At 49.3% G+C, this 27,203-nt stretch overlaps 1 protein-coding gene across 1 annotated transcript in view; it reads right to left on the bottom strand.

The window, feature by feature from the left end:
• Positions 1–12,858: 12,858 nt before the first annotated feature.
• The window catches only part of ARL3 (ADP ribosylation factor like GTPase 3), a 32,752-nt gene continuing 18,407 nt past the window's right edge, over positions 12,859–27,203 (bottom strand). The window contains exons 4-6 of the mRNA XM_060105249.1: positions 24,279–24,329; positions 22,507–22,692; positions 12,859–13,138 (exon numbers count right to left, since the gene is read on the bottom strand). Coding sequence (XP_059961232.1) covers positions 13,091–13,138; positions 22,507–22,692; positions 24,279–24,329 — 285 coding nt within the window. The 3' untranslated portion in view covers positions 12,859–13,090. The remainder of the gene's footprint in view (positions 13,139–22,506; positions 22,693–24,278; positions 24,330–27,203) is intronic.

Genomic DNA, 27,203 nt, shown 5'->3' with positions numbered 1-27,203 from the left:
AAGCGCTCAAATTGGAGGACATGGTCAGTCCATGTCCACCGGCCAGTCGGGCTGGCCAGACAAAAGTGTTGGTCTAGTGCCTCCATCTTCCCATCCTGTGGGAGTAGAAAATGACTCAGTGTGGGGGTGGGTGGACCCTTGATTCACTTCTCCCCCTTCCCCACTTTGGCAAGGAGCCAGAGCCAGGAGCATGATGACAACAGCTGGCCTGCCCCTTTCTCTTCCCCTGCACCTGTTTGGGGCTATTGAGGGGAGGCAGATGGCTGGAGCACAGTGCCCTTCCAACCCAGGGTGGAAGGATGCCTGCGGCTAGGTGCTGGTGGACAGATAGACATTTAACTCCACTCACATCTGCTCCTGACTCACTGTCGCTTTCTCTGGTTGTCAGGACCCCTGGGACATCTTCTGTGCCAGGAGTTGGGAGCCAAGACAGAAAGCTGCCCAATTTCTTTCCCACTTGGTCTGGTTTTGTTTTAGCTGATGGAAGAGGTTCTTTCTCCAGGTACATCAATGAAACTGGGATATGGAGGGGAGACTGGTGGTAGCGGGATGAGCTTGAATCCCGCCAGGTTCCAGCTCTGAAAGCCCATCCCAGCAAACAGACACCCAGGCACATAGGCTGTAGGCCAAGCAGCTAACTGTGTAGTATGGCCTGGAGTGCCTGGGCAGCCAGGGAAGCCGGGAGACGCTCACCCCATCCAGCTGTCCCCAGCTACCCAGCTGTCCCTGGCTTTGTAGGAGCAGCTGTCACCCACCTCCCAAAAGGGTCAGGGGCAGAGGAGGCCAGGAAAGCTGGAGGTGCCCCCAGGAACAGGGCCAGCTGGAGAAGGCGTGGGGGCCTTCCTCACCCTGCACACTCAAGACACCTCACAGCCACAGGCGCGCCCTGTCCCTCCCTCGGCTAACCGCTCAAGACTCCGAGATACCGCTCTCACAGCCCCCGCCCGGCTGTGCCCTCCCGTCCCCCGCCCTCCGGGCAGGCGACGCTCCTCCCCATTCCAGGCAGGGCTGGGTGGTCAGGAGCGGAGCGCGTCTCCCCCTCCCTGGCTCCTGTGGGCCAGATGTGCGGAACCCGCAGGGAGGCAACCGCCTGGGGGCTTCCTTCGCCCGCCACCCCGGCGGGTCCAGGCTCTTTCATGTCGCCGCCCTCCCCGGTCCCAGCCCCGGAGCCGAGCAGCTGCGCCCCGCTCCCCACCCCCAGCCTCTCTCCCAGCTGTCTTTGGGGTGGGGCCGGGCAGCTGGGGAACAGCTGCAAGGCGTGGAGTCGGGGTGCTCGGGTGCCCTCCTGCAACAGCCGGAAACAGTCTCCTTGCCCGGGGTGGGGGGAGGGGGCGGGGTGCAGGGGGCCGGGGGAGGGTGAGGCCCGGGGGGATGGTCGGCCCCTCCGCCCCTCCCCCAGCGCACCTGGCCGGCCAGCTGAGAGTCGGGCAGACCCCAGATCAAAGCCCCCTCCCGGCTTCAAAGGGCACCCTGGGGGCGGGGGAGGCAGATGGGGCAGCGGGGAACACCCTGAACGGGGAGGCCGCCGTGTCAGCGCCCCAGGGCCCTCTCTGGAGGTCGAGCTCCCGCGTTCTAACCTAATTTCTGGATTCTTCCAGGCCCCGTTCACATCCACCCACTCGGACCCTGTGGTTGTCACCATGCCTTTCCTCAGACACCTTCATTTGTTCCCATATGAGGGTGGGTGGGGAGAGCCCATGAACACTTTCAGGACCAGACTAGCCCCCTGGGGGATTTCCTACCCCATCCCACCTCTGCCTTATGTAAATTAGGTGTGTGGTTGGGGGACGGTCTAGGACATGTCCTTCCCCAACCTAGTGCTCTAGACCTACAAAGAAATGGGGGCTGTGGGGTAAGGGGAGGAAGAAAATTATCCCTGGACAGACCCCACCACACTCTAGCCCTCTTCCGAGGTGAGGCTCTCCCTGCAGGATGTTGGAAATCTCTTCCTTGGAGGTGCTTTAGAAACAGTGGGCTCTGGAACCTAGGATCTTGGCACTGGTTCTAGAACCCTCTGAATCCAGTTTCTTCCATTTAAAGGGGCAAGGAAGGAAATAGAGGGCACCCTTGGATTGCCTCTTCCCTATACTCTGCCAAAATGCTGGGACAAGAGCCAGCATGCTGGGATTCAGGGCTAAGAGTCTAGAAACTTCATTGGAAGCTGCAGGGAATGGGAAACAGATCAGTGTGAGGGCAGAGGCAGCTGGGGTTGGGGGCTCCTGGTGAGAGGTTTATAGCCCTGGGTCAGGAAGGGACCTGGCCTTAAGAACGTCAGCTTCTCCTTCGATATCTCTCTTTCTTCCCCCCAATACTCTACCCTGTCCATCTGCACCCCAAAGGCTTGCTTCCCTTCCAAGGAAGGATGTATTCACTCTCTGTTTGAATTCCTCCAGTGACGTACAACCTCGAGACACCCCTTCCACAATGAAAGCTCTTACAGAGAACCAACAGAAATCTGGTGGGTAGAGCTTTGGCCTCTACCATATTCTTCTGTGTATGAGAATCACATCCCCTGAGTGAGGGAGGCCTTTACGAGCCCAGGACTTCTTCCCTAAAATCCCCTGTCCCTGGCATTTATGATTCAGGGACTTGGCAGTGGACTTACCCCAGAATTCTGCATTGGGAGTCTAAATGTTTCCTCTACAGAGAACCAGCTTTCCTTAATTGCTGTGTGGTAAATTCCTCTCAACTGCAGCAAACTGGGATATTTATGACTTCTCTTTGCACTACATCTTCAACAATTGGGTCTTTCTTGAGAGAGAACCCATCGGCTCAGTGCCATAAGTTATTTCTCACTATTTACATTGAGGCAAGTAGAGGGTGACGTGGCGGGTAGGGTGTGGCATAGTTTTCAACAGTTTGTAGAATGGGGTCTAGAGGTGGTATGGGCAACATCTCAGAATTGCAGGTAAGAAGTGGAACAAGGGAGCAGGCTTCCAAGAACTAAGCATTAAGGGTGGTGTGAACTTCTGGCCCACCTGGAAAAAATGACAGTGAGTCACTTGACACGTGGGTGCCCTGGCTGCCTGGTTGTGAATCGGATGTTGTCATCACTCTCCATATGTGTGCCTGCTGCAGGGCACTGAGCAAATGGGCAGCTCATGGCCTGATGGATAGGGACTCTCCAGCCACACCAAATGCCACCTCTACCAGCTGCAGCTCCCCGGGCTCCACCCATCAGATCATAGGCTTAGAGTCAGTCCTCCAGCAGCCCGTGTGGTTCCATGCCCCAGTGGCCCTGCTGATCCCTCTGCCTGGATTGCCTACTGAACCTCAGAGTCTCACCTCCTCTGTGCATTCTTCCCCACCCTCTCCAGAGGGGGTATGGAGAGTAATGGATGATGCATGTGAGATGCCAGGACGGTGCTGGCGTAGGCCGCTTTTGGGCACTGATAGCTATCACGATATTCGTGTTCCTTTGGGCCAGCCTCACTCCCATGCACTTAACACTCTCACTTGGTATTTTAACTAATTGTGTCAGGTTACAGGCTGCATGCCCAATTAGACTGTGTGCCCCCGGAGGACATGAAATATTAGTCATTTTTTATTTTTCAGAGCGTAAGACGTTACCTGTTTCATTCATTCATTCAACTAATAATTATTGATGTCCTTCTAATGCTGGCCTCTATTCCAGTGCTGGTGATACACTGGTGAACAAAACAGACAAACTCCGCCCTCTTGGAGCTAATAACTTAGTGGGGAAGAGACAGCTGACAAGCAAGAAATCAATAAATGTGAGCTGATGCTAAGTCCTATAAAGGGAAGTAAAGCCGGGTGAAGGGGATAGGGCTTGTCAGTAGGGGTGAGGGGGCATGGCAGTTTTTATAAATGGAGGTGGTCGGGGAAGGCTTTGCTGAGAAGGTGACATTGAGTGGAGACCTCAAGAATGTGAGGAGGCAAGATCTGGGGGTATTTGGAGCAAGAGTGTTCCAGGTAGAGGGAACAACAACGAAGGCTGGAACCAGAAGATGCTTGTTTCAGGAAGAGCAGTGGGCGAGTGGCTGGAAAGGTGGGTGAGGGGCAGAGCAGGGAGTGGTGAGGTCAGAAAGGCAAGAGTGAACAGGCCAGGACATGAGGCACTGCAGGGGCTCTGCCTCTGATCAAGAGATATCTGCCGAAGGAATGAATGATGGATGGATGAATGAATGCCAAATGCCTGGGCTGTCAGGGGCTCTGAGTTTTACAGGGGAGCCGTGTGGGCTAGAGGCTACCGGGCTCTCTTCCTGGGGAGGCAGGACTTGAATCATGCCCTAAAGGAGGGGTAAGCAAAGCACAGGAGGGAGGGTAGACACCCCAGGGAGGAGGTCGCTATGAGCGCAGGTGGGGAGATAAAATTGTGGGGGACTTGTAGGGGGACAGCGAGGGTAGCTCATCTGGAGCTCAGGGTATGTGTGAGAGCCCACGATTGACAGGTCCACAAAAAAGATTTGAGGTTAGACCAGAGCGGCCTTCAATGACAGGATAAACAGTTTGACCTTTCGTGTCCCACAGCAGCGGTGCCTCTGCAGGCATCTGAGCAGGGGAACTGAGTTTTAGAACAATGGCTCTGAGCATTAAGGGCCTGAGCGGCCAGGCAGTGGAGGGCAAGGGGACCAGCTAGGAGGCAACGGGAGGTCCAAGTGAAAGAGGAGGTTGAGTGGGGGGATCAGGGTGCAGGTTGGCCCCAGCCCCAGGAGCAGGAAGGACCATGGCTAGGCTTCCAGGTCCTGCTGCTCAGGCCGAGGGATGGAAGCCGGGATCAGGCCTGCTCCTTCCCTGCCAGCCAGCCGCGGGCCCCGGAGTCAGCAGAAAACCCCGGCCCTGGGGAGGAGGCGGCGCAGAGCCAGAAGCTGCTGAGGGAGCACTGGCAGCAAGATGCCATTGTACGTCCGCAATCAAGATACTTCAGAGGAAATCAAAAGCACCAACTGGGGAAATGATGTGTGCACTCTCTTCTCTCTCTCTCTCTCAAACACACACACAAACTTCTGCCTCCAAAATGGGTCAAGTGAAGGCTGTGGGCGTGGGCTGGGGAGGGAGGGCTGGAAGGAGAGGAGGCCCAGGGCCCTGAGCAGCCTGGGCGCTCGTGCCCACTCACCCTCCTGGCATAGGGGTTGGCAGCAGCTGCAGGGTGGGGTGGGACGTGAGGATAAATATACACCTCCCCATGCATATGGATAATGCACACAGCTGCCCTGCCTGCTTTGCGCTCATTAGGACCAACTGTTTCAGGAGCGGTGGCAGGCGGGTGGGAGGGGGTGATGTGCCCATTCACAGACCGGGGGTAGGGGGGCTGCTTGCAGCTGTGCAGACACCTCCCCCCGGGCCTGGATCAGCATCCCAGCCCCTGGATGCCCCTTCCTCCCTCTTTTCCTTCCTCCCAACCTGCTGCTCGGGCAGATCTGGAGGTCTCAGGGTAGGAAAGGGGCCTAGGGAGTGAGTCAGGATGAAATCCAGGCTGAACCCACACCGGAGCTGGGGGAGTTGAGGGGAAGGTTGGGCTGTATTGCATCCGCTGGCCCCGGGATGGGCTGCTGCTTATAAGCCAAAGCTCCTTATCCCTTCCTCTTCAAAGGCCATCTGTAGCATCCAGGCAGGAAAAGTGCTTCGGCCCTGTCATCTGGAGGCTGCAGGGGAGCCCCCATTCATACTGGAGAGCCCTGTGCCCCCAGACAGAATCTGAGGGGCTTGGGAGTGATGTGCCAGCACAATGGCACAGGATTCTGCCTTCTCGGCGGCAAGGGAAGCTGAAGAAAGGAGGCTGGTGGGCACCAGCTCTCCAGAGCAGGTCGTCCAGGAGGGACTGGGGACGGGGCTGGGGAGGTGAGTGTTGAGAGCCGGGCCCAGGGAGAGGTCTGGCTGATGTAATAGGCAGGGCCACCAAGTATGGCTGGACAGCTTGTGCCCGACACAAAGGCACCGGGCTGAGGGGTCCTCAGCTAGTGCCACGGCGTGCACCCCGGTGCGGGGCATCCTTTCCCATGTGGGTCAGCAGTGGCCCGGGTGGCAGGCTTGTCCAGTCTTAGGAACATGCATTTCGTTAACAAGGCAAAGAAAGACAGGGCGGGCGCTGTCGGTGTGTGACTCGGCAGCTGGCCCTTGCTCTCTTTCGCCCCTCCAGCAGTGTAAGTGGGCTCCCAGGGCTGCTGCCCCTTCGCTGCAGCCCTCCCTCTCCTCCTTTTGGGCCAGGGCGCTGGTGGGGGCTGCAGAGCCCTGGGGGAGAAGGGAGGCCCAAAGGGCGACCGCTTCCCCAACCTCTTTCCTTTGTTGCCAGGGTGGAGCCAGCCACCACCTGCCCCCCCTGCTGGTGGCCTCCAGAGCAGCAGCCACCTCTGGGCTCTGCAGAAGGGTCTGGTGGATCGTGAAGAGGCGGGTGGCAAAGTGAGAGGGAGAGGTAGGCCTCTGGCCTGGTCTCCGGGAGCCCCGCTCCCCGCTGCTCCCTGATGTTTGGGGCCCTGTGTTTAGTCAAGATGGTGCCCTGGGGAAAGATGGTCTTTCTAGTTGATGGGAACCCGAGCTAAGCCATTTCCTAGCTGTGTGATTCTAGGCCAGTGACTTAACCTATTTTTTTTTTTTTTTTTGCGGTACGCAGGTCTCTCACCATGTGGCCTCTCCCATTGCGGAGCACAGGCTCCGGACGCACAAGCTCAGCAGCCATGGCTCACGGGCCCAGCCGCTCCACGGCATGTGGGATCTTCCCGGACCGGGGCACGAACCCGTGTCCCCTGCATTGGCAGGCAGACTCTCAACCACTGCACCACCAGGGAAGCCCCAGTGACTTAACCTTTGAGAACCTTGGTTTCCTCAACTGGGAAAGGGGTAGAAATGGTTAACTTGTAGGACTGCTGAAGGGATCCAATCAGTGAATGAGTAACAGGAGTAGCAGTTCCCTGAGCTAAGGGGTAGTTCTGCCCCCGACCCTTGCATCTCTCAGCTTCAGGTATCCACACAAGTTATCTCACAAAACTTGCCCCTCCTTGACTCAGCTTGCTCTCTGCATTTCTGTCATTAGGACTTCGTCTCTTTAGCGAAGGCTTTTTGTCCCTGGGACACCGCCACTCACTCTGGGAAAAGAAACCTCTCCCTGCTCCTGTGTGCAGGAGGATTCCTCAGCTCCTTTTCTGAGCTCGGAAGCCAGAAGAGGAAAAGGTATCATGGTATGAGCTTGGGGCCCAGCAGTCAAACAGGCCCAGGTGAAAATTATAGCTCCGCCCCATTCTTCTGGTGTGATCTTGAGCAAGTGATTCAGATTCTGTGAGCCCTGTCCTCAGATGGAGTGGTAATGCCTACAGTTATCCATGTTGTTACAAGGATTAAATAAATGATAACTGCCAAGTGCCTGGTACAAGTGGGTGCCCTGGTCTGACCCTGCAGGGGCCTGGTTGTTGGCTGTATCCCCACATACCCATGTGTGTCTGGTTCTAGACACACACACACACACACGCACGCACGCACGCACGCACGCACACACACACACACACACACACACACACACACACACGGCACAGTGCTGGACCAGCAGATTCACTGCAGGGAGCAGCAGCTCTCTTGCCCTCCTCCCTGCCCGGCTCCTGCGCCGCAGCTTCTCTGAGTTCTGCAGTGTTGGAAAAGAAAATTACCGAACAGATTGCAATTAAAAGGGGAGGTGGAGGGGAGAGAGACAGAGGCCCTGAAATGCAGCTTGACTGAGTGCTAAACTGTGTTTTTGCCTGGAGCCAATCAGGAGCCTCTGACAAGAGCCTGTTCCCACTTACAAATCTAATTGCAGGAGGTGTGGCTGCAGCGGCCCTGGGAGCCCCCAGAGAGAGGAGGGGGCTGCCAGCACTGCCAGGAAGGCTGCTGGCCCTTGCAACATGTGGGAGGGGAGGTGGGAGGACAGAGGTCTTGGGGCCTGGGAAGGCCTGGACTCCAGAATGTCTGCCAGTTATTATAATAGCTACAAACGATTTAGCACCTACTCTGCACTGGACATCCATAACTTCATCTAATCGTCTGAAAAATGCCACAGGGTAAGTGATTACCTCATTTTACGGGTAAGAAACTGAGGTGCAGTGTCCCTACTGTGTGCTAGCTATTGCCCTACATCTACCTTTTTTTTTTTTTTTTGCGGTACGCGGGCCTCTCACTGTTGTGGCCTCTCCCGTTGTGGAGCACAGGCTCCGGACGCGCAGGCTCAGCGGCCATGGCTCACGGGCCCAGCCGCTCCGCAGCACGTGGGATCTTCCTGGACCGGGGCACGAACCCGTGTCCCCTGAATCGGCAGGCAGACTCTCAACCACTGTGCCACCAGGGAAGCCCCCTACATCTACCTTTATCGACATTATATCTCTTTTAAATCTCCCTACCACTTTAGTCCCATTTCACAGATGAAGAGGCAGGGAGGCTCCAAGAAAGGAAGCAACTTGCCCAAGATCACAGAGCTGATTTATGGATGGGCAAAGATAGATCTCTGGGTCTGACTCCGGAGAACACAGTTTAATTGTATCTCAGTGTGCCTTTATTCAGCAGAGCATTCTGGGTAGAGTTGCCAGATTTAGCAAAACAACAAAAACAAAAACTGGGATGGCCAGTTAAATTTGAATTTCAGATAAACAATGACTTTTTATGAGTATTATGTCTCAATTTTTTTTTAAAATTTATTTTTGTCTGCGTTGGGTCTTCGTTGCTGCGTGTGGGCTTTCTCTAGTTGTGGTGAGCGGGGGCTACCCTTCATTGCGGTGCGCAGGCTTCTCATTGCGGTGGCTTCTCTTGTTGTGGAGAACTGGCTCTAGGTGCGCAGGCTTCAGTAGTTGCGGCACGTGGGCTCAGTAGTTGTGGCTCGCAGGCTCTAGGTGCGCAGGCTTCAGTAGTTGCAGCACGTGGGCTCAGTAGTTGTGGCTCGCAGGCTCTAGAGCGCAGGCTCAGAAGTTGTGGTGCATGGGCTTAGTTGCTCCGCAGCATGTGGGATCTTCCCGGACCAGGGCTCGAACCCGTGTCCCCTGCATTGGCAGGCGGATTCTTAACCACTGCGTCACCAGGGAAGTCCCTATGTCTCAAATATTGCATGGGACATACTTACATTTAAAATGATTGTTTATTTGCAGTTCAGGTGTGCGTGTCCCGCCATTTACCTGGCAGCACTGGACTTTCTCTCTCTTCCTGCCTCCAGCTCCCCTCTATTCTGCCAACAGCTTGGCCCGTGGGGCCAGCCAGGCTGGTATGTCTCTAAGGCCACTGAAGTGAGGCTGCCAGAGGGGAAGACAAGCTCTTCTCCTGAGAGCAGAGCCCTGGACCGGAGCCCACTCTGCCTCCTACTGTGTGGCTTTGGGCAAGTCTGCTCCCCTCTCTGCACCCTCTCTAAAAGGAAAATTCAGTATTAGGTACTAGGTAATTGCCAACATCCTTGCCAACCGCAGTTTTCCTAACTTCTCCCTTTGTTCTGTCTGTGCAAAGCATGGTACAAAATCTTCAGCTGTGCTGCCGTGAGGACAGAGGACACCCAATGCTTGGGACAGAGACACCACCCCCCCCACCCCCGCCTCCCTGAGGAGCAGCACTGATCAGAGGAGACCCCTGGTGTGGGCTTGGAAGGCCAGGGACTGAGATGGCTGAGAAACGGGCCGTTATTGTCTTTGTCCTTCATAGGAGGCAACTTGCCGCAGCCTTCAGACCCAGGGTCCTGCCCTGCCAGCACTAATGGCTCTGTGATAGTGGGTGAGTTCCTTAACCCAGGCCCGTGCCTCAGTTTGCTTAACTGTGAGGTGGGACTAATACTGCCCCATGATGTAGATGAGAGGTCTGGTACGTAGGAGGGGATTAATAAAGGGTTATTTTTATTGTTGGTCGTGGTGTTAATGTTACATCCTTCTGAAGAAAGCACCTTGAGGGATGCTGACCTCTGAAAGGACAAGCACACCGCAGGCCCTCTCCCCTCTCCAGCAAAGGACACGACACTTTCCAGGCTGCCTTGGTTTCAGCTAAATTTTATTTGTCGGATTTTTGACAGACGTCTAAATTATACATTGAATTTTCCACATGACCAAATACCACGTCCCTTCCTTTGACTATCATTTTCAAAAGAGACTATAAAAAAAAGAACTTTTCGATGAGCAGACTGAACCCTGAAACCACATGGAGTGCAAGAGCTAAAAATAAAAGGAAGTAAGAACTGGCCCCTGAGAAGGAAAGAGAAATCAAAGCAAACTCTGACGGGAATCAAGGGACGAGTCCTGGCGAGGGTGACATGGTGTCACCCTCCAGGCCAGGCCGGATAAGGCGCGGCCGACAGCGAGGGTGGGGCACGGAGTGGCGCAAAAATAGCCACTGCTTTAGCCCGGAAGGGAATAAAGGAATTCGTCAAAAGCCAGGAGAGGGAGAAGCGAGAGGGAGGGAGGGAGGGGGCAGGACGGCGTCCGTCCCGCAGTTTGGGAGCTGTGGACCTTAACCCTGGTACATTTCTACCCGCCGGCATAATCGCTGACTCTCAGCTGTGCGCCGACATGTTCCCCAGCTCAGCCCACATCAATGACACCCTTGTTTCCATAGTAACCAAGGGAGAGTGAAGGGGAAAGGGTGTGCTGCCCTGGGCACGGGGAAGCCGGCCAGAAGGAGCCGCACGGGGGAAGTCGGGAGGAGGGGAAGGGAAGGAGTTTTTCCCACAACTGGTCTGAGCACACACCCTGGGGCCCCTGTCCCAGGCCTTGCCTGCCCTCTGGCCCCCAACCCTCTTCCCGGCACATTCAGATGCAGTCGTGCCCAGAGCAAGTCTCACCACTAAGACTCACTGGGAGTGGGAGGATGGGAGACCGGGAGTCCCCTTTCTAGCTTCCAATTCTGTCCTCGAAGTGGGGGGGCGGTGGCTGGGGAGAGGAAAGGAGTCTTTAGAAGCATTTTGTTTTTACAAATGGGAGCTTTCAAACTCTGCATTTTTCAGGCTCCTCTCATCTACGCTGCGAGCCCCGGGAGGGTTCAGTAGGACTGAAAGGGAAGATGAAAGTGTGTGACATCCACAATGTCTCTGTGTCTTTAGCTGAAAAGCAAATCTGAACATTCACAGAGGCTGTTATCAGAGGAAGGCAGTGGCTTCTGCCTGCTGACTGAGGCCCTGGGGGGCCCTTTCAAACAGTTCCCTAAGTTGGTAGTAAAAGAACAAAGATATTTCACAGACCATCCACTGCCAGAGTCCAAGTTCCACATCTCAGTGTTCCCAAATCACAGACCTCAAGGCAGGCATTTTTGCCCCTCAGATAACATCCCTGATGCACTATTTGGAGGGGAAAAAATATTTTCAAGTGCTAGAGCCACATTTCCAGCCTGATAGAAGGGGGATTTCTGGTTTCTTATAATCCTGTTTTGCCTCTGTTTGTCAAAGGGCGAGAGGCGTCTGGGTAAGACAGACAGGCCGGGGGAGGCTGCAGGGGGCAACTAGCTCACAGTGGTTTAAAAACCTTCACCTTCTTTTTGTTTTGCAAGTACCTACAGGTCTGTCCCTATAAGTACTTGCAACCCAGGGCACCTTTTCATGTCTGGCCTTGTTAATGACTTTCACCGCAGACCACCTTTGAAGCGGACCATGCTTCAGCCTCACCAGCACAACTTGGTCCAGAAAGGCTGGGTACTGAGGGCCAGGGGCTGGAGTGACCCCTTCAGTTTGCTCACATGCCTTGGTGGGTTTGGGAAGGGCCACCTCCTGGGATGTAAAAGTAGCTGCCCTCCTGGGACCCACCAGCCACTGGACAGTCTCTTATTCAGTCTCTAAAAACCCCAGTGCTCAGGCACCAGAACATAGTTCAGTTCAGGAGCCAGGGATGCTCTGGCCTGCTTTCCCTTGCTTGAAGCTGGGGATCTCTTAAGGCTCAGGGAAGCAAGCTCTTTTTGCAACATGGGGCAGAAGTCTCCCACCATTCCTCTCCAATCAATCACCAGAGGACACATTTTGCTGGAGAGAGGCAGAGGGGACCAGAAGCTGGGGTGACTCTGGCTTCCCCGGGCACGGCCCCTGCAACCACACACACCCACGCTCTTCCCAGCAACAAGCCCTCTCCCCCACGAGCAGCCCACACCACCAAGTTGCCAGCACTGTAAAAATTGATCTCTTCTAAAAATTGATCTGCCTGGCTTTTCTCAGTGGAGCAGGTTCATGGTAAAGCTGCATTTATTTTTAAAATCTGATAGCAGCAGCCTATTGTGATCATTTAAACACAGAATTCTTTGAGCTTTAGAAATCCTTTCTATAGGACAGCCGTGGAGAAGCCAGCTAATTTCAGAGTCGGCTGCTCACTGCTCCACTGAACTGGAGAAAGCCTGTTTACGCTAGCCTGAGCCCTCCATGTGAAGGCTTTTTAAGGACCTTGTAATTTTTCTGGAATTAAACCTCCCACCTCTCCTTACATTCCAGATGTCATTACAGTCAGAAGTCGTAAGACTCTGATTCCCTGTGTAGCTGGCTGGGGGCTGGGGACGGGGTATGTTTCTGTGGTGCGTTGTTTGCAATAAAGGCTTTTTTTTTCCTTTCCAAAGGGTGAGGATTACATACAGTCTCCTACCTGCGTGACAAGATGGTTTAATCATCTGCTATTCACGCTCCGCCCCCCCAAGCCCAGCAGCTTCCCACCCAGACAGGCTGCAACCCTGGCTCAGTGGATGATGGTAAAAATCACTGACCAGCACCATCAAACACTGTCTTGGTTTCAACACCATGGGGGAATGTAAGGACAGGTCAGGAAATGAATGACCGCAGCCTAAGCTGCTTCTTCCTCTTCCTCTCCCCAGCAACACCCCCCCTTTTTTTTTGAAAGGAAAAAGCCCACTGGAATTGCCTAAACTGCAATGCAATCTCTTGCTCATTTAAAAGATCTCATTTTCTAATCATGTGCTTTGAGACATTTAATACTATTTCAATTATGCAGAGGAAATAATATAATTCCTTTATTTGAAAAATGATACTGAACCTCAGAGATCATGTTAAATCTACTGCTGGAATGGGGATTCTTTTTAAACTGTGTTGTTCCCTCTCTTCACACAGCTGTAGCTGTACACAGATGGAAAAACATTTGGTCAGAAAGCAGCAAATTAGTGTTTTTCAGGACAGAATTCAGCTCCCGCAGCTCCTGCATCTCCATTCGTCAAGATTTTATTTCTTCTTTGCATTGACGTTTTTGCAGACCCAGTTCATGCCGTCCTTTGAGGGAAATGGGCAGAGAGAGGCAGCGTTAGTTTTAAGAAAGGCACCACATACTCCAGCCCCAGAGGGGAGAGGGCGAGGGTCCTGGGTCCTCCCTCCTCAACCACAAGCTCAGTGGAGCTTGCCTTCCCCAGGGGCCCACCTGGGTGACCAGGGACAGTGACCTCCTGGGGAGGAGGAGGGAGGCCTCTGAGAGCACAGGAGGGAGATGGGAGGGGGAATGTCCAGAGCCCGAACTTGAGATGGGTCCTCAGGAACTCCCTCTGAAAAAATAAACACATCTGCCTGGATCCAAGGCCTGATTGAGGAGCTATCAGGACAGATTCCAGCCATTTTTGGCTTTTTCTAAAAGCTGACCTTTGCTAGGGCATTAAATTCAATAAGCCACCTTTCTGGTGCCCCGGTGTGTTTACAGTGTGACAGTGTACACTTGCACTAAATTAAATTTCTTTTTGGAAAAACAAACCAACTGCAGTGCATGTTACTAGACACACACTGGGGCAATGTGCATTTATTTCTCTTCGTGCAGCACCAGGGAAGGTTTAAAGGGGCCTGGCCTGGTTCTTGCAGCTTTAAGCACTACCAAGCAGAGGGACTGGGGAGAAGGTTCCCTTAAATGCACAGCGACCTTGAAAGTGTCCTCTCTTAGAAGGCTGGAGAAGGACAGAGGTAAAAACCACACAATACCTACAGCCACTTGGCAGGTGGCATGATATCTCGTGGATGCCAGGCCCGCCAGAGATGACCTATTTCTCAATGCCCTTTGCAGCCATCCCTGAATGCTCACCCTTTCTCCAGAGTCTCTCTGACCCCCAGGGGTGTGCAGAGGTCTCAGAAGCCCAGAACAAAATCAAACGAGACTCCTGCAATGCAACGCATCCCTTTCCCCTGCATGTGTCACACGTGCACATCTCAGGGCATACATGACATTCAGAGCCCCACATTTCCTATGACCAGGGAGCTAGCTGTTGAACCTGAACAGCTGAGACAGCTTAAAGTAATAAACATCAGCTGACACCCTTGGCCATTAGGAGCATTAATCCCACAAACAATACATCACTTCAAAACAACCAGCAGGCATCCTATCTCCTGGCTAATCTGACCATAACCTGAATTTACAGTGATTAAAACTCTGCCAGTTGCCATCAGAGCACTTGGGTGGGAGAATCAGATAATCTGATGGCTGTCCCAGAGCATACCTTAGGGCATGTGCCAAGAAGAGGCTGGCCACAGCTGAAGGCACAAAGGTGGACAGCACCTGGCAGCAGTGGGGATGAGGGTGGGGGAATGCCGAGGTGGGAGAAGGTGGACTCCGAAAGCATCTCCGAATACAACTGGGTCAGCTACTTACTCTGAAAAGCTGAGGCCAATTTTAAGACCATTTTATGAAAAGGAATAATTTAAAGAGAAGCATGTTTAATTTTAGGAGCTAATTGGTTTCCAGGAAAAAAAAAAAAAAGATCACCTGCCAGGAGACAAAAAAGATTTTACAAATAAAAGAGGGATGAATAAGATAAGCATCTTCCCTTTGCATTAGAAGCTGAATAGCTCAGCACTTATGTAGCACTTTCCATCTTCAGGAACCCGCACAAACACCATCAAAGGTGCATACCTCAATATTTCCTCCTCTGTAGAGACTTGCAACATTTTATCAAATCATCTTCTCAGAGAAATCAAGAACAGTGTTCCCACACTATACGAATACCATTTTCCCTCTTGTTTTACGGCTGATTATAGAGGGGGGTGGGTTTCTTTTACTGCATGTAACTCAACATGAATGCACTCAGAGATAGGAAAAATATTTACTCAGCTGCAGGAACCCAAAGCAGAACATGGAGGGTGAGGGGCAGTTTTCTCCAGGGTATCTGTTACGGAGGCAGAGGGGATTTAAATGGGGGAGCCCTGCCGAGGGGCAGTGTCCTCCAGATGTATGTGAGGGCCCGCGGTGACAAACCTTTCCAGCCACAGTCCTGCCAGCAGAGGGCGCTCAGAGGTCGGGCCCCACCAGCTGACCCGCTGGCCCTGGGGTGCTGCAGCTGCGCCTGCAACCTGGAGTGTGGGAAGCCGAGGAGACTTAAGCTGCTCTGGCTCGAGAAGGCCGCCCTGATCTGGTGTCTGGAGGCTGGGGATTGTGCCTTTCCTGTTATTACGTAGAGGAGAACCTGAGCTGGAGGTGGAGGTGTTGGGGAGGCAACAGTCAATGACGATGATAGCTCTTCAATAAAAATCAGGCACAAGCTGTGCCAGGGTGCCCACTGGCAAGGAAAGACTCCTGAGGGGAGGGTCCATGTCAGGCTGGCTTGAGGTGGTGTTTACAGAACTTAGCATGGTGGTTGGCCACACAATTTATATCTTTTAAGTTAATCCTTGTAACAACACTGTGAAGTAGGTACTCATGGATGAGGAAATGGGGGCACAGAAGAGTGCGTGGCAGAGGCAGGCTGTGAACTCAGGCAATCTAGACCCGGCATCTGCTCTCGATGACCATTTCTCAATGACTGCAGGCAACTGCTCGGGAGGAGCTCTCCCTCAGGCTTGGAGAGAAGCTGGGGCTCGTGCTCAAGTCGGCAGAGGGAGCAATTCCAGTTTTTTCTTTGTTATGACTTCCAGCTGAATACAGGGGCATGAGATGGAACAGCCCTACCCAAGCACCCTGCGTGGCTTTGTTGCAGCTCTGAAGGTGCCAGAGGTTGTTTCTGGCCACTCAGCTCCCAGGATTCCCGGGCTGCCAGGTATCAGCGCATGTGGAATCCTATGTGTTTACCTTGCTCCCCATGTATTAACTCTCCACAAGCCTGCCACCTCCAGCAGGATCTCTCTCCTTAGAGACAACATCATTGCAAGAGGAGGACCCTTCTGCTTCTCATGCTTAAATCAGCAGCCACGGCACTCTGGCCTTTATCTGGCAAGGCTTTGATTTTTTTAAAAACAGATGACTGGGGCTTCTGTGGTGGCGCAGTGGTTAAGAATCCGCCTGCCAATGCAGGGGACACGGGTTCGAGCCCTGGTCCGGGAAGATCCCACATGCCATGGAGCAACTTAGCCCATTTGCCACAACTACTGGGCCAGTGTTCTAGAGCCCACGAGTCACAACTACTGAAGCCCACACACCTAGAGCCTGTGCTCCGCAACAAGAGAAGCCACTGCAGTGAGAAGCCTGCGCACCACAACCAAGAGTAGACTCCGCTCGCCGCAACTAGAGAAAGCCCGCACGCAGCAACGAAGACCCAATGCAGCCAAAAGTAAATAAATAAATTTATTAAAAAACCCCCCAAAAACAAAAAGATGACTGAGAAAAGGTGATCATTTATCTGCCTCCAAAGCAAGAAATGAACTCACAGGTTCGTGTAATGGTTGAACCTTTATTGTCAAACACTGGTTTGACCAAATTTCTGCGTACTGGATCTTCCTCACAGTGCTGACAATCCTATGGCGTAAGTAGTCCTCCCTTTCATCCTCCACCGCACCTCCCCTGACCAACCTTGCTGAAACTGAATTTGAATTGATTGGCTTCAATTCAGTACTAGAGACTATGGAGAGACACTGAACCTCAAATACTGAGCTTTGTTTGGCCTTCTGGAGAGGAAATAAATGTTACCATGTCATGATATTATTCCCTACTAACTGCTGGGAAAAATATAAGACGACCCCTAACCATATGGGTGAAAACCTACAGATCACAGATCTCTCCGTTTCAGGATTAAAGGCATGATGCCCTTTCTATGGGAAGAGTGGTCTCCGACTGCACTCCTCTTTTTTTTTTTTTTTTAACATCTTTATTGGAGTATAATTGCTTTACAGTGGTGTGTTAGTTTCTGCTGTATAACAAAGTGAATCAGCTATACATATACATATATCCCCATATGTCCTCCCTCTTGCGTCTCCCTCCCACCCTCCCTATCCCACCCCTCTAGGTGGTCACAAAGCACGAGCTGATCTCTCTGTGCTATGCGGCTGCTTCCCAGTAGCTAGCTATTTTACATTTGGTAGTGTATATATGTCAATGACACTCTCTCACTTCGTCCCAGCTTACCCTTTCCCCTCCCCGTGTCCTCAAGTCCATTCTCCACATCTCTGTCTTTATTCCTGTCCTGCCCCTAGGTTCTTCAGAACAATTTTTTTTTTTAGATTCCATATATATGTGTTAGCATACAGTATTTGTCTTTCTCTTTCTGACTTACTTCACTCTGTATGACAGACTCTAGGTCCATCCACCTCACTGCACTCCTCTTAATTTGATCTCTCTGCAATGCATCCATCACTGCTTGATGGTTGGAACTGAGCAGTGGCAGCCATGGTTGGGTGGGCCTGGTTTTTAATGCCATGAGGACTACACGGTCACATCAGTAATTGCTTTAAGACGATGGAGCTCAGACCCTTGCTGAGCAATGCAGCCTATCCCATTGTGCCACTGGGCCCCCAGGGTCAAGGAGCAGCTGGAAGCAGCATACATAAAATATTGCTTGCTATTAATACTTTTTCTGGTGACAAAGGGCACTGCACCAGAGAGGTAGCAGAACCGCATGTCCCAAGCTTGCTTCCTTAGTCTACAGAGAGATCTGAAAATTTAAAAATAAACCTGAGGTCTGACTTGCAGATAAGCAGTTCCACACACACTGGGAGTTGAAAATAACGGATTCGGGCCTAGAAAGAAGTTGTAAATGTCATTTAAAAAATATATTGAAATTCTGTTGGCATATTAAGGGAAAGGTCCCCTGGATCAAGGAAAAAGAAACAAAAACAAGAACCTGGGCTAGTGAATGTTTACTGTTCACCTGCAAGGCACTCTGAAGGACAGCTCACACGTCAGGGCTCAGACTGCTAGAGGCCCTTTCTGTGTAGGTGAGACCTCTGTGAGCCGGATCATGGCTCCTGCTTGGTGAAGGAAGACAAGGAATGTGGAAGCTATGTGAAAAGAAGGGATGAGCGTGAGGTAGGGGCGTGGAGAGCGATACCCAGGAGAACCTTCTGCTAGCTCAAAGCTACTGGTGTAGGCATGTCTCTGTTATGACTAAGGTTAGAGACCAGGTTGAAACTGCTGATCTCTGCTTTGAAAGGAAATTCCAATGCAGTATAATTTTAATTAAACACACACACACACACACACACACACACACACACACACAATGTTCTAGGGAGGAAAGGTCTTCAAGCACCTGAAACTACAATAGCCAAGGAACGCTGTGGTTTGGGGTTCACATTCAGGTCTGCAGGTGGAAGAGGGATTGATTTCTCTATATCTTTCTCTGGCTCTAAGCCAGATCTTTGTTCACTATTTTCCAGACACCCAGGGAAAAGGAGAGAAGAGTCCCAGGCTAGATGTTGAGCACTAGGAGAGGCCCTAGCAACCCTGGCCTAGCCCCAGGGTGCAGAGGGAGGCCGCTCCGTGTCAGCAAGCCAGTCTGCCTGCAGGGGCTGCAGGTTGTCCCTCCCAAACATTGTTTAGTTTCTCCTCTTTCTGCCTTCATCTACTTGACATAACTGGGTCTCCTCTGATCACTCCTCTGGACTATGGGGCTCTCCATAGCCCAGAGTTTCCAAGATTGATGTTCTCCTTCAGCTTTTAGTGCCGTTTACCTATGCTCTGCTCTTGATAGTTTCCCATGAAAACTTGCTTTAATTACATGATGGGCTGCTTCCTCATCACCATTAGTCAGGCAAAGAAAGACCTGTTCCAGACTCTTTTGAAGCCCTCAAAAGCCAACTTCCACACCCAGAGCAAAGGATTGCCTGTCCTTGTAAAGACTGCATGTATTTGCCATCAGAATATCAGGTAGAACAAGAACGTGAAATCCACCCCAGGAATCACTAACTTCCATAATGTCAAATCATATGTTTAAGCTACTTGGCTAAGGAAAAGTGATCTCCCTGTCCGACTACTCCAGAGGGCATAGCTCCCCACCTAGTGGATCTGTTCCCTTGACTCACCCACTGGATGGTTATTTATCAGCAGAGGACAGGTCTCTCAAATGCATTTTGATTAAACACACACACAAACACAATGTAAATAGAGACACTGTTTTTAAACATCTGAAACAGTAACAGAAATTCCAGGTCTTTTTTTTAACCTTTGTACATTTTCTTTCAGGGTCATTAGTGCTGTGGTGCCAGATACTTGACCTACTTCACATCTGATCATTTTAGCAGCTCTGCCCATTACTGACCAGCTTTCAGTGGGTAGTGGGTGGGGAGGGTGGAATGGGAGGATGAAATAGGAATTTAGGGAATTTCAGTAAATTTTTACACAGAATCTCTGAAAGTGACATTTTTCTAGTGAAGTCTTTCATTTTTAGGAATAGTTAAAGCCTTAATTAACAAGAATCTTTAAGAGGTCTGCTCCTGAACTAAGCAATGCAGGGAAAGAATTCCACCTAAGTGACTCTTTTTAAAATGAAAACCAAGAAACTGGCTGAGTGGACAAGAGCTTAGGTCAAAGGTATTACCTGAGAGGGACATGGTCAATCGGTGCCTCACAATGAAAAGTGTTTCCACGACCTTTCTCCAGTCCTCAAAGGTTACCATTAAAGGACAACAGACAGCAGACTCCCTTCTTAATTAACATTTTTATTAAATTACCCGTTTCAAATAATGGTTAAATTCTCTAAATTTATATCATTCTATTAACCATAATCTAATCTCATTAACCTTGAAATCCCAGTCTTAACTACCCAATTCTATACACCATGGTACTATCTACTAAACTAATTAAGTGACCTTCAAACTATTTCTTCTCCATATAAAATCATGATTTTTCTTGCTCACAGTTCTTTACTGGATCTCTCATGATATCATTTCCTGTGAACCTGGCTGCTGAGGTCCCTGATCTGGGAAGAACTTTCTAACAAGATCAAACCATACAGGACTGTCTCACTTGATTCCACCCTCTGTCTGTCTGGTAGCTCACAGCCTCTTTTTTGGCCCAAAGATGCTGTGATTTAAAGGGAACTTCATTTCTATGGCAGCTCAACAGCTGGCAACAAGGAGTCTGTCCTTGTCATCTCTGCGTGGCCGAGCGGGAGGGGTGGGGACTGGAAAGACAATGACCAGAGCTCCCTCCCAACTCCACCTCCTCTGAGGACGCACCCTTGACTTGAATGCCATTCCTCTAAAGAGATGACCCCAGTCCCTCCTTTTAATATCCCTAAGGCTGGCTGAAGAAACAAGAGCCTCACTGTTAATTCCAGCTTTGCTTTTTCTTCCTTTCGACACTGGCCAGGAGTGAAAAAAGATCATAGAGCTGTCAATTCCTACTTGCTTAGGAGTATGCATACAGAATGCATTTCTTTTCTTTTCTTTTTAATGATTTAATTTGCTTTAAAAAAAAAATATCTTGGCTGTGCCACGTGGCATGTGGGATCCTAGCTCCCGACCAGGGATTGAACCAGCACCCCTTGCATTGGAAGCGCAGAGTCCCAACCACTGGACCGCCAGGGAAGTCCCTGCATTTACTTTCTTAAGGCCCCACCTTTAGAGTCCCCAGACTCAAGATGTTCTCTATTTTCTCTATTTGGGTTCTAAACCATTTAGAGAGGCAGAGTCCTCCTGCTGAAGTGGGTTGTACGAACACAAGAAAGCTACTCTCTTTTCCTGGGCCTCATCCTCACCAAAATAACCTGAGGCCCCATGAGTACCATCTTTGGCACAACTGAGGGAAATACCTTAGGCAGAACTTGATTTTTGTTTAAAAGTGAGAAGCGAAATAAAATGATCAGAGTTTACCTACTCAAAAACATTCTGGGTTGTAACATACTTGTTGGACCAGCTGAAAATCGCCCAGTTAATTCAAAACCTGGTAAGATATACATAATCACATAAGTGATTGCAATTTTATAGAGGAGATCTGAGAAGAATAAAACTATTAATGGTAGTTAGTTTCTTTCTTGAGTGGGATTAGGGGAAATGAAAGAACTTTTTAGTTTTTAATTTTATGTATTACTTTGATATGATTAAAATGAGAATATATTGCTTTATAACCACATTCTAGGAAAGAAAAAAGGAAATACTTAACACCTGCCCCCTCCCTAAACCTATACCTCACAGAGACTTGCAGGGCCCCAGCTTCTCTTTTGGGGACACAGCCGAGGTAATCTCTGGCTACTTGGGGGCCTGCACGACACACATATGTGCACCAAGAGCTTCTGAGGGGCAAGTATCAAGGAGTCTGGAGCAGGGGCACTTGTTCCGTGCTGACTGGTCTGCCCTCAGATCAGAGGCCAAGCACAGAAAGGGCCCTGGCTCTTTGTGTAACAAAGAGGGGAAATATCAGGCAGCAAATAGTTGGAACAGGTGAGATAATTCTAGGAAGTGATTATTTGCTTGAGATAAAAGTGGTCAGGCAGTTTTAAGACAAATCAGTGTCAAATGTCTGAGAGAGGGGAAGAAGAGTATTAGAAGGGAAATGGAAAGAGGCTGCCGGACAATGATGGAGAATCAAATCTCGGGCTCATGCCCCAACACACCAAGTCCACAGAAAAGCAAACTGGTCGTGCCACCAGAGACACATGTCCTACGGCAGTGAGGGGAGATGCCATTTTTCTAGATGCTGTTGATCCCCAAAGCATCCTAGAGCAGTGCTGTCTGGTTCTCACAGCACTGGGTCACCTCCCTGGCAGGTACACCAGATGTTGAAAATGAGGCGTGTAGAGCACGCTGGGGGCTTCAGAATCAAGAAGTGGTCCTAGGGGGCTGACCCCAAGGGTCAACTGGTTTGAGGCTGCTTGGTAGGAAACATCAGAGCTGAAGCTGTTGATCATTCTTTGAGCCTTTCAGGGGTCTGGATTACAATCGTTTTCTGCCCTAAATTAAGATCAAATGAGGGGGAGCTGCTCTTCAGTACACAGTTCCTCAGCGTAAAGCCTAAGGCTTTTGGTCGGCAGAAGCTTCTCCATGGGAAACCAACCTGAAGTAGCATGAAACAGGTCCCAACCCTGACAGCAGTGGAGACAGCCAACAGAAAAGACAAAACACTTCTAGGATAACTAGTGTGTTGTTGATGGCTCTGTTACCTTGGGAGTACAAGTATTTAGCATCTGTAATACAAGATGCAACACAAAACCCCCAACCCAATCACCAAAGAATCCTAGAGTCGGAAAGCATTTTTGAATTCTTCCATTCCGAACCTCCTCCCCAGTGGGGTAGATTGTCACTCATGGGGGCTTTCTTGGAACAGTTAGTGATATCGGATTGGTTGCTAAGTAGAAAAGAATCAAACTCCTCCAGGCCTTTCACATCCTGGAATGGTTCATCTGCCCATCAAAGGCTATTTGTTTCATATCTTTTTCTATCTAGATCCGCCCAACCAATGAGACAGGCTACCTCGGTTGGCTGCCGTGTTGCCAGGTGACCAAGCCCTCCAGTAACCTCACCTGAACGCCCTCTCCCGTGAGAGCCGAGCAAGACTGGATCTGCCAGACTCGGTCGCGGATGGTGTGCAGGTTCAGTCCTTCTGCAATTTCAGAGGCTGGGGCTGCTGTGAGCAGATCCTGCTTATTAGCAAAGATGAGCACTGGCACACAACTTAGCTTTTCTTCTTCCAGTAATTCAGCTAGTTCCTGGATCATTTTGGGAATATATGGGGAGGGGAGGATGAAATCTATGATATTTAACCATGCATTTCTAATCAGAAATAAATAAGTTAAGCTGATCAACAAGCAACTTTCAAGGGCAGTGGTTCTCAAACTTAAGCCTGTGGAAGAATCCCCTGGCAAATTCCTGGGCCTGCCCCAGAGATGCTGACTTTGGAAAGTCTAAGCCAGGGTCCAGGGATTTGCATTTTTAACAAGTTCCCCAGGTGGTTCTTTTATAGGGGATTCATAAATCATACTTTGAGAAATACTGTTCAAGGGAGAACACAAATTGTGGTTAGACATTTAAAACTTACCCGACGTTACTATCTGCAAGTAACTTTCAATGCATAGATACACATACATATACACATATACATACATGTATATGTACATATACATATATATTTTAAAATATGAACTAAAAATGACAATTGCTTTAGAGACTATAATTCTGTTTCCTCAATCTCTGTCTCCAAAACATGCATGCATGTGCATTGCACTTCATTAAACCCACATCCTAAAGTAACTGCATTAGTCCATCTGGCAAGGTCTCTAATTTTTAGGGTACTGGTTGGGATCTAAACTGTATGTTGATTCCGCCTGCAATAAGTACAGGAGAAGGTATATACTTAGCTAAATGCCAGGATCCACCTCTTCCCCACTCAACCCACATTTTAGCTACTTAAGACACTTGGGCTGTCAAAGAGAACTGGATGGTTCAAGAGGCAGATCTCCATCTGACACCCTTCACTTCCAAACTCATGTTTAGCATTGCTTCACTTGAGTGAAGTCTAGAAATCATCAAGGTATAGAAGGGAGAGGGGCTGTCTCCAGGAGTCTGGAGAGTTCTCAAACTAATTTCCAGGGAAAAGGAACTTAAACATGGGGACTGCTACCTTTGGAAGGCCACGTGCAGTAGCTCAGGACACAGGCCAAGGACTCCGCAATAAAATGTAAAGGTGCTTCTCCAAAGAGGTCCACGATACTACTCACTTCTTATCAGTGCACTCAGTCTGGGTAAAATGGTCTATGCCCACTGCTTCTCTATTTAAAATTGCATACACGGATTGCATCGTATAATCATGTTGACATGCACTCTGCATTTGAAGTCATATTTGGGTTCAAAGTATACCTATCTCTTTGCTTGGCAAGAAGAGCAGCTTAGTCTTGACTTGCACATTTCTTCCCATACCTTCTAATTTGTCCAAGTTACCCTTGGATCAATTAAGTTGGCATTGAAAAATGTACACAGAAATGATAAGTTAATTGTTCCTCAGGTTCATTTCTATGTGGCCTGGGAAGAGCTTTTGGGCATGCTGGTAAGTTCCATTTGCTTATATCTTATTTATTTAATTTGATTAAAACAAAAAGGCTTTAAACGAAAAATTGTTTAAAGAATTCTCAACTAATTTCTTTTTAGGCAAGTGGTATTTTGCCTGCTTGCCAGAATGACTGTTTTGTTTAAACTGCAAAGGTTAAACAAAAATACTTCCCTCACTCTTATACATTTACAAAGTAGATTAATGAATACCCAATTATTTGGGAAATATCTCAACAGAACAATTTTTTACCTGACCCGTCTCTTCAAATCTTTTTCTGTCTGCGCTGTCAATTACATATATCTGTAAAGTAAAAGAAGAAGGCTACTTCAATAAGCAAATATGGAAACAGACAGGACAACTTCTAGGGAAGAAGCAGATGATTCCCAATCAGCAGATGTTCACAGTAGCGCAGCATCCTGAAACTGAGCTGGTCATCCTTATCTACGGATGCAAAATAAACTAATTAATTAATTAAATGGAGAGGCCCAGAAAATACCTCCAGCAAAGCTCCAAAGTAGGAAGTCAGGAGAGCCAAGCAGGATAAAAATAGGTATATTTAACAGGCATTCACTGAACATTCTTACTAGATTTACCCTATTAATCCTCGTTATCACTCCGTGAGTTAGATTTCATTTTTATCCCATTTTATACATAAATAAACATAAGCCCAAAGAAGTTAAGTAATTTACCCAAGTTACGTTTGGTACATGACAAAATGGGGATTCAAACTCAGGCATACCTGACAGTAAAGTCCCTAGTTGCTCTTAAGCACTCTGCTATACTGTGTCCCAAATTGTCAGGAAGGGATAGTGTTTTGAGGCATTTACAAATCCTATAGACCTTGAACATCATCATTCTGAAAGAACCATTTTCAGTATTAACTGTATGCTGTCTTCAGGTGCTGGGAGGTTAAGATCAAGTACTGGAAATAGCAGGAGCATAGGCTTTGCCAGAGTAAGAGAAGTTTTGAGATTTCCCATAAATTACAAATCCCAAGCTTTCTTTCCCATCACTGAATTTTATTTACTGTATAAATAACATCCTATAACAATGATAAGGGAAATTAGATAAGACCAAAGAAGAAAGAAAAATCACCTATAGTTACAGAACCCAAGCACATTAATTATTTTCATTTCCTATGAATGTTCCCTTCTAATTCTTCTTCATATGGAAATTTAAAAAGAAAATCAGAGGACTTCCCTGGTGGCACAGTGGTTAAGAATCCGCCTGCCAGTGCAGGGGACATTGGTTTGATCCCTGGTCCGGGAAGATCCCACATGCCACGGAGCAACTAAGCCCGTGCGCCACAACTACTGAGCCTGTGCTCTAGAGCCCGCGAGCCACAACTACTGAGCCCGCGTGCCACAACTACTGAAGCCTGCGAGCCTAGAGCCTGTGCTCCGCAACAAGAGAAGCCACCGCAATGAGAGGCCCACACACCGCAATGGAGAGTGGTCCCAGCTCGCCGCAACCAGAGAAAGCCCATGTGCAGCAACAAATACCCAATGCAGCCAAAAATAAATAATTAAAAAAAAAAAAAGAAAACCAGAGATCTCATTTTGTAGTCATTAAAAAAAATCATCAGTGTATTAAATGTTCTCCCAGTTGCTAATCTTAAAAATTATCAAAATTTCAAACTTTCTTTAAAGAAATTAGAATTGTTATTAAACTAACGGTATAATGGAAACGCTCTTTTAAAAGAACATATCATTGAAAAACAACGAGAAACGATCTTGAATTCCCACCTTTACGTGCCTTAAAATTCTGTTCTACTCTGAAAACTTGCTCTCTTTTGAAAGGAAAAAAAAAAAAAAAACAATTAAAATTCCTTGGGCCTCCCTGGTGGCACAGTGGTTGAGAGTCCGCCTGCCGATGCAGGGGACACGGGTTCATGCCCCGATCCGGGAAGATCCCACATGCCGCGGAGAGGCTAGGCCCGTGAGCCATGGCCACTGAGCCTGCGCGTCCGGAGCCTGTGCTCCGCAACGGGAGAGGCCACAACAGTGAGAGGCCCGCATACCGCAAAAAATAAAAAATAAAAAATAAATTAAAAAAAAATAAAATAAAATTCCTTTGCTTAAGTTAATGCACTCTCATTTAGAGTCACTAGTGCTGGGACTTCCCTGGAGGTCCAGTGGTTAAGACTCGGCGCTTCGTCGGCCCGGGGCAGGGGGCAGGGGGCACGGGTTCGATCCCTGGTCGGGAACTAAGATACCGCACGCCACGCAGCACGGCCAAAAAAATAAAATAAAATAAAAAAATTTAGAGTCACTAGTGCTAAATATGATACCAGGGACCAAGTCCAGCCTTTCCTTACCTGTGTTTCCTTCATGGAGAATCATAGGAGAAAGGATGCATGTGTTTGGTCTCAGTATTTTTTTGTGGCCTTATTATTGTTATTGTTAATATTACTCTGACTCAATGTCAATGCACACCACAGAGACACAAAATTCGATACTGTCTGATAAGTCAGAACATGGTGGTAGCTTAGTTTTCCACTGGTGGGTCTAGCATTATATAGTAGCAGGCATAGTATAAACACAGATGTAGAAAGAAGGAATGCAATGGAAGAGTGAACCTGAATACCAAGGACGGGATTAGAACTATTTGGTAGTCTATAGTGGATTACGATAACCTTCACTCAGGCAAGAGTGGGAGATGATGTGAGGGAGGGGAGAAGGGTCAGGTGGTCCCTGGGAGGGTATTCTGGGCTCAGATTACAAAGCAGGAAAAAATGTGCTTGGGAGCAAAGGGTATGAGTGAGAAGGTAAATGTAGAAGAGGCTGAGACAAGGCTGAGAATACAATTAAAGATAAAGTTAATGGGAATTGCCTGGCAGTCCAGTGGTTAGGACTTGGCACTTTCACTGCCGGGTCCCGGGTTCAATCCCTGGTCAGGGAACTAGGATCCCATAAGCTGCGTGGCACAGTCAAAATTAAAATAAAAGAAAAAGATACAGTTAAGAAATTGGTGTTTGATATGATGAAAAACAAACAGGTGGGAGAGAATAATTAGGAATGGAAGGATAGTTTTAATAGTAGACAAGAAAGATGATGATTGAAATACCAAAGAATCCAGAGGCTGAAAGTCAACTAAGAAAGTTTTAACTTTTACTTTAATTACTTGCTAAATTACTTGCTACTTATTGCTTTGACATTAAATTTCACAAGGAAC

Source organism: Mesoplodon densirostris, chromosome 1 (assembly GCF_025265405.1).
Source record: "Mesoplodon densirostris isolate mMesDen1 chromosome 1, mMesDen1 primary haplotype, whole genome shotgun sequence".
Lineage (NCBI taxonomy): Eukaryota > Metazoa > Chordata > Mammalia > Artiodactyla > Ziphiidae > Mesoplodon > Mesoplodon densirostris.
Note: the sequence above shows the minus strand (reverse complement) of the source record. Positions and strands in the feature narration are given on the sequence as shown.